We start from the raw sequence: 12,434 nt of genomic DNA, 5'->3' as shown, positions 1-12,434 counted from the left end.
CAGAGCCGCCGTCTATTTCAAGGAGACCGTAAGCATAAGCACAGCAAAAGGCAAGCTTACTTCGGAGGACAAATTTGCTTAACTTAGTGACGTAACAATAGAAATCTCCATGCACCTTCAACCGTCAGCACATCCACGCAGTGAAATAGTGCTTAAGGTTAGCACGTTTTTCTGCTATGCTAAGCACAACTTTGCTGCTAATTGTTAAGCAGCGCCGTGAAATTGGGCCCATGTAAGCACAGAATCCTTAGTTAAAGGGAAGTAGGCCTACGCATGCGCACAAACAAAAATTCCTCGCTAATCTGTGAAATACAAGTATCATAAGCACGGAATTTGTGGCTATAGTAAGCAGGGAATTTTCGCTAACGGTAAGCAGAGCCAAGAAGTTGGACCCTGACCAGTGTCTCAAACTGAGCCCTTGGTCTGAAATGGCTGTTCGGGCTATGGCTAGAAGTGCAGAAGAAAGTGTAAAAAATATGTAGCCGTAGCCTTGAAACAACCAATCCAGACTTAGTCCGAGACCCAAAACAGACACCATGTTTACTTATAGTGAGATCTGGGGCCATTTTTCCACGGAGTTGTTATAATACTTTGAAATGCTGGGGTATTTTTTAAACTCACTATAAAAATGCAAGGGGAATGGTAAGTACATATCAATACAGTTTTTTTTAAGCAGTAATATATGAAACTGCTCTCTGCACCGGAAGAAAATTGTCAAATTTTGTTTTGACTGGATAGCCGCTAATATCATCAAGTCCCTAAAATTGACATTGTAAATATTTAAGTGGGCACTAACGACAAAATTTCAAAGCAAAACACAAAGTGGTCATAATGTAATTGTACAGTATTAAGAGATTGAAAAAAATAATATTCGCTTTCAACTTGCGCCATTAATAACAACAACAACAGTTAATGACACTTGTAGGTAAATGATGCAATCGGTCGTTATCTATTTTAAAAAACAAAACAGCGAATTAATTTTTCAGAGCAATGTTGAAGAAAATAACATTTATTTAACACAACCATTTTCCATCTGTCATGAAGAAATTGCAAGTTGTCACAAAGTAGCATTTTAACTTTTAAAATATAAAAATGGCAACTGCAATAGAGTAATTTGAATACAGAGAAGATTAAGAAACCGTCAAAACTTGAAGATATCTCTGGTCTTTAGATTTAAAAATCTAAAGAAATATGTTAATGCATGTATACATTTGTGGCTTACCTTATAAATGCCGACACTTCATTATGTTTCGTGTTATCTTTAAAGTGTTTAAGATAATAGAATCATAACCATCGTAAACATGTATTTAGAATGCTGGATAATGCCTGCCTGCCTACTTAACTTGAAAATATACAAATATAGCATGGTTTGAGGGTGGATAGTCGATATTAGCTCCCCTCGATATTGGAAGTTAACAAACTATTTGCCTCGGGAACTAGTTTGTCAACTTCCAATACTGAGGGGAGCTAATATCGACTATCGCCCGAAATAAACCATGTTATATTTGTGTTACTATACCTCATACATATACATATTCCGTTGCCGAATTTTCCCGTTGCGGTATACGCACCTCCGCATAAAATCTTCAGAGCAACTTGGCCAGCTCTCCAGAAGAATATTGCTCAACCTCAAAAAAGTTTAGCTTTTTGCAATACAGTAGCTTCTAAGAGTTTCTACCGCATTGTGGACAACTTTTTTAGTTTCATGTGTAGCGAGGGCGATGTTCGCGCGTGCGTACTACACCTCTGAGATAGCCCCACCACGATTGCTTCGTAAAGCGCATGCGCACTATGCATGTGTATTTACCCTGTGCGTGAAAACTCGAGTGCACGCTTCGGTAAACACCAAAAGTAAGGACTGGCACGTGATGGCAAGTGGACCAGTGAGAATTTGGCTCTCGATCATGAATATGTAATGAGGTGTAGTAACACAATTTATTCAACCTCTTAAAAATGAATCATATGATCACAAAGGGACAGCATTGTTCTTAAGTGGTATGGCAGCTCTATTCAATTATTTATCGTTTGTTGTAAACATTAGTTACAGATAACCGAAGAACACATACATTTTTACAATGAAATTTGCAAGTTGTATAATTTTGCATGGCTAAAATTTAATGTTGAATGGAATATTTGATATCGGCCATTCGTTTCCATTGTATTATTTCTTGATGTATTGCTCTTCCAAAGATAGGGGTGGCCATATAACATGTAATGAAAGATGTATTTTCTTTGGAGATGGTTCGTGTTTTTTCCCAGTGCAGTGTCTACTGTAACGCAAGCGTGATTGAAGAAAAGTTGATATTCACCTTCGCTTGTATCCACAGCCCCATACAGAGCGCTGGGAAGGGCTAATCTCTTTGAAAAGATTCTGTGAAGGAACCAGAGGTGTTGCAAAGCATTGTGGGAAACTTGTGGCCTTAATCAATGGACGTACATTCAGCACGCACGTCACGCGCGCACAGAATGGGGACCTGTGTCACAAATTGAAGATATTAGCCCTTCCCAGCGCCCTGTTTTTGATGAAATCAGTGGGTATGAGTGAAATATTCACCTAGTACTGTGGGGGCAACATGTGGCTGGTTCCCATTAACCATTCACCTCATTTCCTATGAAATGTGAAGGTTACCAGGGAACTGACACTCAGACAAAGCATGGTGAACCCTAGATGCCATGTGTGCAGAGATCCGAAATAAAAATCAGTCATCGGTAGACATAGGGTTTGGGTATAGTGGGTTCCTAACATTAATTTCTCAGTACACCACGGGTTTAGTTTTGAATTGTTCACTTAGATAAGCGATCACAACAAAATAATATTGCCCGCATGCTATGCACCAGAAATCCAAATGTTAACGGTTCGACTGTAGATTTGGCGAATCGTATTTTGTACAAAGTTTCGATGTCGTTTGTGTTTTACATCATGACCAGTATCGATAGGTATTTTCAGTGTGGTTTTGAGCTCAACAGTTAGAGGTCCGTGTATGTTAGCTATAAATGGTTTCTCGTGCGATTACAAAATGGAAAAACATGGCAGTTGCAAGATTATAGATGTATTGATGGAACCTGTCGAATTTGACATAAAAAAATAACTTAACCCTCCAAAGAACATAATTATAAAAAAAAGGAATTTTGTTTATGCATTTGTTTTTGTCTTTGTCACATACTGTTAGTTGTACGATACTGGCAAGTTGCTTTGTGTACAGTGCCACGCAATATATATTATTTTCTGTGTATATATATAATTCCACTCAGTAATAAGTTTTCCAGGCCATTTATACCCTGTTGTGTTGGTTTATATCAAGCGTGTTTTGTTTGGTTTCTTACGTTTTGCCAACCATGTTACAGAAAAAGAAAATATCCATGTGATTTTACATTTTGTGCCGAAAAAATGCATGTGTTAAAAAATAATAATTTGTTCGGAGAGAGAGTGGTGTTTCTAGTGTCTTAATTTGTGTCTCTGAAGTGGTTACTGAACTCTTTGTAGTTTACACACGTCATTAATGACGTCATAGCATCGCCTTGGTGAACTTTGACCTTGGATCAACTGATTTGAATATTTACTGCACATGCACAAGCTTTGGTGTTCAGCAAACCACGGCTTCACGTCGGCGTCTTGCGTTATCCTCGTTATTATGATTCTGCGGTCCGATATGAAGCCACAGCTGTAAAGAAAGAAATCCGAGATTTTGGAAATTGCCACGGGCACTCGCGCGTTCTGCGTTTGCGCATACATGTACTCGACATGACCAATCACACACGGAAGTACGCGTCGTACTCCCACATCTCAACCAATCAAATTTCCGATCGGAAGTGCACGGCCGTTTTCTGTTTTCGTGGATATTATGTACGTGAGGGCATAACCGAGTTACTGAGTCCTGAAGCATATTAAAACGAAATTTATATGTATGATTACCATTGCCTAATAAAAAACAAATCATCCCTAAACACAATAATAAACATAAAACAAGGAAAGTTTCCAAATTTATTAAGAACTTGATCTTTTTTTATTTGCTTCAGCCTTACATTTTAAATAAATATACATGAATTCAACTGTTTCAAATTGCTAATTACGAAACGCATGCTGTAGACAAGTTTTCAAGTGTCGACAGTACATATGCAATTGATTTAATAAAATAACTAGCATAGCAATTCAGTAAAAAAAAAGCAATTAAATTTTATTTGTAATAGATAATTTGCGAACTTGTTTATGTTTTTGATTACATTGTTATCATTTATTCCATTGCAAAATAATCGATTTATTTTAGGCCTATACATAAAGGCACTTATAGGGCACCGTTTGTGTGTGAAACTGTGTTAAAAATGTGGCACCAAGCTTTGCCAAAATGCACGATCCTGCGCGTTTCTGAAAAAGCAACCACTTTCACGTTTTGTTGAACGAGCCAGCCCTTGATTAAATAGGTAATTAGTCTATTGGTGCTATCACGTGCTGTTTGAGTGTGCGGCCCGAAACGGTAAGTTTTCAAACTCAAGTTCTGTATTTAACATCAGATAATAGTTTTAATTTTCCAATGAGGCATCGGCCAAAAATAAGTAGCAAATTAGATAAATTAAAACTTTGATTAATAAAAGAAGCGTCCTGCGCCTCCTTGCAATTATCAATTTATATCGCTAGTAGTAGCAAAAAAGTGGAAACCATAAATGTTTTGGAAGATTGTAGATTACGATTTTTTAGAAAATCTGTTTTCTCCCTTTTAAAATACAGTTTACTTTAATCATACGTTAGATGAGGGAATCAAGTTAGTCTTATTTGGCACAGTATGAGGATCTAGAACTTCGGAAAGTCAGGTTCGGAGGAACATTTCCAAGATATCCTTGGCCAGTTGGAACCGTCGCGTCGCCGCCTCGCCCGCGGGTACCGTCAGGCATCTCCCGCCGGCCTCGCCGCCCCCGCGACGAGACACGGTGAAGCCCAGGGACTGGAGGAGGAAACCCGGGCGGCGGTGCACGTCCCAGACGGACCGGACCAGGGCGTGGTCTAGAGACAGGGCGTGGTCTCCGGACTGGGCGTGGTGCCAGGAAGGGGCGTGGTTTGCAGTAGGTGACGAGGTGTCATGAGAGGACTGGATGAGAGGTGTCAACTGCAAGTACACGAAGATTGGAAAAGTGTCCGGTAGGTTATAGTTTTACCTTTTAAAAGGAATTTTTATTGTGTGATATTAACATAAGCTAAAACAAAGTTACAAATGCACACGCGCATACAGCGCGCATGCGCACAAGACTGTGGACGAAAGTAATCGCCCGTATGCGCACAAAATCTTTAGAGGGTGAAGTTAAAATGGAAGTAAAGGCACTTCCATGATTTTTCATTGCTCAGAAAATAATGTATAAACATGTTTCATTTTTTTTTACAGCTGTTTTGTGAGCTGTTTTGAATGTGCGCATGCGTAGTTGGATAGGAATACCAATCTAGCCTTAAGGAATTAATGAATAGACGATAATTATTCTTTTTTTCGCCGTTGTTATTTCTCAAATATCTACTTACAAGGGCAATAATTCGCTCCGTTTCTGTCCTCGACATGTTGGCCGCTGTCTTAATAGCGTTGTAAGGAAGTTCTGAAAACGATAAAGATATTTATGACATCAAATTTAAGACATATCTCTGAAAACTTAAGTGGCATTATTGATTTCGATAAAGATGACGTCATATTGACATTTTATTAGATTAAAGTTCATTACTTTCGAGAAATCCCCTAGAATTCCTCGCTTGGGAAAAAAAAACATGTGCGGGGACAGTACCATTTCAAAATGAGGGTACCCTCAACATGATAAACGTTTCAGTTTTAGAAACTAAATACTGGTTTCAGTTTTAAAAACTTGACGGATAAATATTTCTTACTGCATGACAAGTTTTGTGTTTTCTCTGTTTTGGTGCTGACATAATAGTGCCCGCGTTTTGGACTACTACAACAAAGTATCCCCCACATTAGATTGCGGGTCCGCGTGCAGTGACCTGCGGTCTTATTTTGTTGATAAACAGTTGACAGTCGTGGCCAATTATGAATCATCTTCCCTGAAGTCCATGTACTTTAGGACGCAAAACTTGTTGTCAGTGTCGTGAGTTAAAATGGATAGTTTACAAGTCTAGGTAGTCCGTGACTAGACCGGATACACGCTGTTATACACTGAACGAGACAAGACCGACTTGGCCGCAAAAAGATTGACTGACTCATTCTCTAGCCGCTATAAAGAGACTTGTACATTTCGGATTCTGAATATAGGGACTAGTCGTAGGTTTGGGAAGCAGCCAAAGTTCTTTTTTTCAAGAATTGTTGGGTTATCTTTTTGGTTGTTTACGGAAAGAGAAATCAGCGGAGGAAAATCCCGAAGTGACTCATTCGCCGGGGATCCCTGATTGTTTATTTTTTCATAAATTTCATTAAATTTCAAACCCCAAACCCGGATGACCGGAAAAAAAAATCAGAATTCGATTTAAAACATTGCGTGTATCACAACTGAGTCATAATTTTTGCCAATAATAAGGGGTACTGGTGACGCCTCGAATTAAACAAATTACGTCATGTGACATTACGTTTATAAAACAAAATGCACCAACCAAAATTCACGAAACTTTGCCATTTTCTTTTTAATTATTATAAAATTTCTCTGAAGACATGTGTTACTAAATTTCGTCAGAGGGCTGGACTTTAACATGGAAATGACGGTAGAGTTTCTTACCAAGCAAGCCGGTCAAGACATCGCGGTGTTTCATCAGTCGTCGAGGTGCCAGACCACGTGGTACGATCACGCACAACTCTCCCAATTCGTCCCCAGTATTGCCGTTGTTGTTGTTGTTGTTGTTTGCATTCTCCAAGATTCTGGCCAAGAAGTTGTACTGATGACCAGCATCATCACTGTTGTTGTTGTTGTTGTGGTTGAAGTTGTTGACGTGACTTTGGGAGAATTTGAACCCCACGCAGAGGATGAACTCGATCCAGGTCTTGAGACTGAGTACCGTGGGTCTGGGGACGCGGAGGGAGGCGAGACGGATGGGGTAGGCTTCGGTGTCTGACTCGTGCTGTCGACAAACGCGCAGACCTTCGTTTACCTGAAATCAAAGCCACACAAACTCAAGAACGAACCTGTTTTTAAAACTGAGCAACGTAAATCACGGAGTCTATAGATTCCCCTGCAAACGATTTATGGAAGAAAACTGCACTCTAATTGTTTTTTTTTTTTTTACTTTTATTTTTTTCATTGACGTAATTTACGGGCAACGATTCGATATAAGAAAGGGAGTGTATCTTAACAGCAAGGTTTTTATATTCAACCTGTCCCTTATTGGTCGAGTTTCTCCGCGCGACTAGAAAACCAAGACATTTAGAAAATTAGCTTAAAATCACAATAAATTCATGTTGAAGACAATCGTTGCTGTAAAATTCGCGTAATGATCTACAGCTCTCCAGTGAAACTTCTATAGCTCATTTGTTTTCATCATTTCTTTCACATTATCATTTTTTTTAATCATATCTGAGTTGTGTAAATAGACTGCCTTGTATAAAGTTGCTTTGCACCACAACTGACGCAGAAGCAATGGTTTTGTTGTGGAAAAAACTTGCGTAAAGTAATTTCACCTTTTTTGGAATATTATCTCTTAGATTTTTTACAAAATTTCTAATAAAATTGTTGCGAGTTGTGGCCCGGAAAGTGTTGTCGTGGAAGTCCAACAGCTATCTTACATAAACACATTGCCGGTCACAATACACAGCTGCGATAAGCCTGCCTATAGCATGACACATCGCCACGCCCATACCACGTCCGCCCATTGTGCAGTATTAAACTGGCTTCTCTGTCCTTTCCACTTTCACATGTTGTATAATACACTGCCTAAATACTGTACACGTACAATACATGCACTGAATGCCTACAATTAAAGAGCCATCGTGATCCGTAACGACATTTTATGTATATCCCACAGTAGACATTGACCTTGTGTAATAATCCAGGGAAGTAACATGAAGTTACTTCCCCCTCTCCAATGAGAGGAACAACACCGCGATAAACGACCACATCCTCCCGGGGAAAATTGAGGTAACTCTCCGGTTCCGCCATGACACTTCCCCGCTGCACAGCAGGAACACTGTCGGTGGATATTACCTCCCTTTTGAAGCATGTATGTAGTAAAACTCACAGAGTGGAGCACTTTTGAGTAAATGGTCTGCTGAAATTGATCCCTTCCGAAACCTCAAGTGCTGTACTCAATGAAATTCATGGAGTCAGTTTTAATTTGGGCTTCCGCATCAGAGGATATGCGACCTGGTTACATGAATTCACCACTCGTTAAACCATTAATTTTAAGCTGTCATATTCTTGTGTGAAACGTCCCATTTTTCTGTCACAGTTTTTGTCTTTGCTCGATCAATGTCTTATGTTTGGATTGATTGAGATTCTGTGAGATTATCTTCGTGCAAGATAATAATAGGCGTAAAAACAACCTGTTTCTTAGCGTTAGAACTTCGGCCTGGTGCCCTCTTCCTATACCTATCTCACTTACTGACTGACTGACTGACTCCCCGACTGGGAGCCGGGCAGTGCTATTGTATATGACAACGCCAGTGAATGGGCAAAATCTGGCCAATCGTGCAGACCAGATGCATGAAAATACTTCCTGGTGTATAGCAATTCCGAATCAATTGAATATAATGTTTTGTTTATGCGCTTATAAATAGGGGTCAGCTTTATAGGCCTGCCTTTTGTCTCACGTTTTTTAAGTGTGTGCAATATAGGCCTAAATGGTGTGTCAAACTTGAATTGTGTTAGAGTGATTAGGAATATTAAATTTCAATTTTTGTGACCATGAACACTCACGAGACATTGGAAGTGCGCCACTGTGGATTTGAAGTTCCCTTCCAGCGTGTACTGGATCACCCATCGCACGCACTGCGTCCAACTGCGCAAGCGCGGCTGGATTCTGGTGATGACGTCAGGGGATGACGAAACTGACGTGCTGACGATGGAGTCTAAAAAGAACAACAATTATTATTATTATATTTACTCTCAGATAATTGTAAAGTTAAATCAACAAGGTTGCGTTCAATAACAATATTGTAAACGTTGCTTGTTTTTTTTTTTTTTTTTTTTGGGGGGGGGGCGGTAATTTAATATTAAAACCGAGGTAGAAAGTTAACGTATAATGAACCGATTTGTTACAGTTATGTTGCTGGCAGCGTGTGTTGCTCCGAGAGCCAAATTTCAAGTTTGTATTTGAGAGGACAGTCTCCAATAGAGATTAACACCCGAGTCAGCCATTTTGATTCGATAGTCTCAAAACAGTCCCCCTCCTTCCTCTTTCCAAGGTTTTTTTTCTTACCTGAACTCGCACACCTGTGCCTGAGTCCTGAAAGATTCTCGACACTCCTTGGTGAGCTCAAGGTTGACGATACCGACGACAACCACAGCGAAAGCGCGGAAGATGACGTCGCGCACGAGGTTGCCAAGGGCGGTGATGGCCCGGGCGGAGCCGTGGGGGTAATGTGGGAGGAGGAGGACGACGAAGAGGTGGGCGTGGCAGATGCCGTTGAGTGGGCGGAGGAGGAGGATTCTGACGACGACGTCGATGTGTCGCTGCCCCAGCTCATCCGGTTGACGCTGTGTCGCCGCTCGACGGGTCTTCCGCCGCTGCGGGCGCTGCCACCACTAACGGACTCTTCGTAGGAAGGGGGCGCGTAGAAGTAGGCGGAGCACTCGCTGTAAGAAGGGGGCGGCTCATGGTCGAGGTCTGGAACGGTTTGTGCCAGTGGCCTCCTGTGAAGGCAAGCACACAATCAGGTTACATTGGCATTTTGCAGAATAGTCGGGTCAAACATAAGTCAAGCCAAGTACACATTCAAGTTTACAGTGGTCGAGTGTTCAGACGTCTATACGCTGGTAAGCAGAAGGCTGCTTGGCTTAACCTTTCCTTTGTGGAACATAATCCCTTGTATTTCTTATGCTGATATCCTTTTCAATTTTTCACTTGCTTGCGCTCTCTCTTTATCATACACAGCGCAAATCAACGAAGCACAAGTTTCCCAAAACAGTTCCAAGCGTGAAACTACTTGCACATCGCTTCGCAAGACCTTTCTGTTTTTTTGTGTGTGTTTTTTTTGTTTTTTTTAATAATATAAACCAATTAACATTATAGTTATAATCATTATTCATTCTAGCTGAACGTTATTGGCGTTGCACGCCAACCATGGCGGGTTGACGTTATAGGTTGCATGCCAACGTTCCGTATGCAACGTGGCATTTAGCACCCAATAAAAACATCATTCGTCAATGTCAACCTCCTTAATAAATTCAAGAATGACTTGTGAGTAATGCGTGAACTTTGTTATCCCATTTGGAAGTTGGTCAGCTTTTCCCCTGGACGATTCGGAGGCGGGAAATTGGGTTGGAGCTTGTTCAGCTTCCAATTTCCTTCGTGTCGGCTAAGGTCTCACGAACGTATGAATTTCATCACTGTATCTCAATGTTACGGTGCTCCATGGGTGCCATACCACTTATAGACCGCTTGCAGACGCGTTCGATAATTGTCGCGCGAAGGTGCACGACGCCATGTTGTGGGACAAAATGTGCATGGATAGATATGCGCTTGACCCACAACATGGCGTCGCGCGCCTTCGCGCGTCGATTATCGAACGCGTCTGCAAGCGGTCTATTTAGATACCGAGATAACTTATCAAGTCATGTTGACATACATGTACATGTTGTGGAAAGTCAGGCATGAGTGGTATGGCACTTATGGAGCGGCGTACGGGACAGCATAATAACATAAAATGACCTCCTTTTTTTCGAATAAGAAAGACATTAGGCCTATAGGCTTGTTTCGACGAGCGTTTTTACTTCTTTAACATTTGAGTAAACACTAGCCAGATGATGATACAACGATGATACCATTTTGACCATAGTAACTACGCAATGTATTGGGCAGTCTACAAATAGTGCGGTTTTTATGTGACCACGAAGGAATAAAAATTCCTCCATGTTGTTACTGTCCATGCGTGTTTGCACCTGATCGGAAAGATGTAAAGAACTTCGCCGGTGAGTCACGGTTTGGGATGTTCAGCGATGTTGTCATCTTGTTTTTTACGGTCCAGCTAGTAAGTGGTCAGGGTTTCAGGGTGCGGATAAAGAAGGGGGGACTATAGCTCTCGTTTTGTAACAGGAAAGTAGGAAAAATAAGAGAGAAAAGGGTAGAAACAGGATTTTGCTTGTTGCCGTGGATAACACATGCGCCACTTAAATCGTGATTTTGGGAAAGCCCAATTAACAAATTGCATAACAACATGTTAAAGATGCATGAAATGCAGTGAAGTTAAATAATTAATGTATACGAATGAATGGACAGGATTTAGGCTAAACTCATATTGATATTTTTTGAACATTTTAAAATTATATGACAATCTGTATTTAATATATTGCTACTTTACCCGAAGTAAAAAAAAACAAAAGTAACAGAATGCGAATAGCCCATGCATCATAAAGAAATTTCATAGTCCATGGCCTGTAACTTAAGTTCAATTTTTTTAAAAACAAAATCACACAAATTATTGCAACAGAACATGTAATCGCCTTCGTTGAATATGATGAATTCCGATTCTACAAAACAAATTTGACTTGTTGAAGCTAACTTAGGCACTTCAACCAATGTTTCTGTTAAATTTTGAAACAATGAATATATAGAGTTGGTAGTTTCAGTTTTCCAGACTATGCATTAAATCTTGGCATTCTCTCAAACTTCAAGTTCTCCAACCTTAACCGAAAATGATCCGATTCAGCTTTTCAACTTACCTTTTCTTGTGGCGTAGTGGGAGCCGTAGTCTCGCGTTAAATCGCGTGTTTCCTCGAGGATCCATCCTTAGATAAAAGTTGAATGTAATAGTCTCTGTCACCAACGTTTAGAAATTTTCTTGCTGCACACTTCCAAAGTAAGCTGCCACTTAGTTCCGATTCTAGCCGAGTTCTTGTGCGTGCGTTCCGTGCTTCAGCTCAGTGGGTTGTGAGCTGGACCCCAGTCGCAGCGCGGCTCTTATAGCTAGCTTGGATGACAGACTGTTGACACTGGCTATAAATCAGCCGTGATTATATTACCACACGCACCCATTGTTACTCGTGTGGCGCGTGCGCGGAAGTGTTTGGGTGACAAGCTTACGTTGGCTCTTCGTTTCCCAGAGGGGTTTCGACCTAGGTGTGAAACCTTTTGAGAGTACTTCTGAGAACTCAAAACATACGATTCGCAAAAATGTTTCAAATATTTCTGAAAGTATGAAATCCAATAAAGGAAAAAAAACCAACCAACCTTCAACTGAAATTGGCCACAAATAGTAGAATATGTCACCGTACCCGTGAGCAATACTGTCCTTGTTTAACCATGGTTTAACTTATTTCCGATATGAAAATCATCCAAACAGATCTTGAAGTTTAATGAGCGCGAG

General features: G+C 40.6%; 1 protein-coding gene across 1 annotated transcript; it reads right to left on the bottom strand.

Annotated features, from left to right (window-relative positions):
* Positions 1–3,953: 3,953 nt before the first annotated feature.
* Positions 3,954–12,064, bottom strand: LOC119729023 (rho GTPase-activating protein gacK-like). Its single transcript, XM_038201506.1, has 6 exons — positions 11,791–12,064; positions 9,329–9,762; positions 8,827–8,978; positions 6,697–7,066; positions 5,504–5,574; positions 3,954–5,099 (listed from the first exon to the last, which is right to left on the bottom strand). Exons 1-6 carry the CDS (start codon positions 11,853–11,855, stop codon positions 4,803–4,805), a joined length of 1,389 nt encoding a protein of 462 aa, XP_038057434.1. The 5' UTR covers positions 11,856–12,064; the 3' UTR covers positions 3,954–4,802.
* Positions 12,065–12,434: the final 370 nt, after the last annotated feature.

Source organism: Patiria miniata, unplaced genomic scaffold (assembly GCF_015706575.1).
Source record: "Patiria miniata isolate m_02_andy unplaced genomic scaffold, ASM1570657v1 HiC_scaffold_20, whole genome shotgun sequence".
Lineage (NCBI taxonomy): Eukaryota > Metazoa > Echinodermata > Asteroidea > Valvatida > Asterinidae > Patiria > Patiria miniata.
Note: the sequence above shows the minus strand (reverse complement) of the source record. Positions and strands in the feature narration are given on the sequence as shown.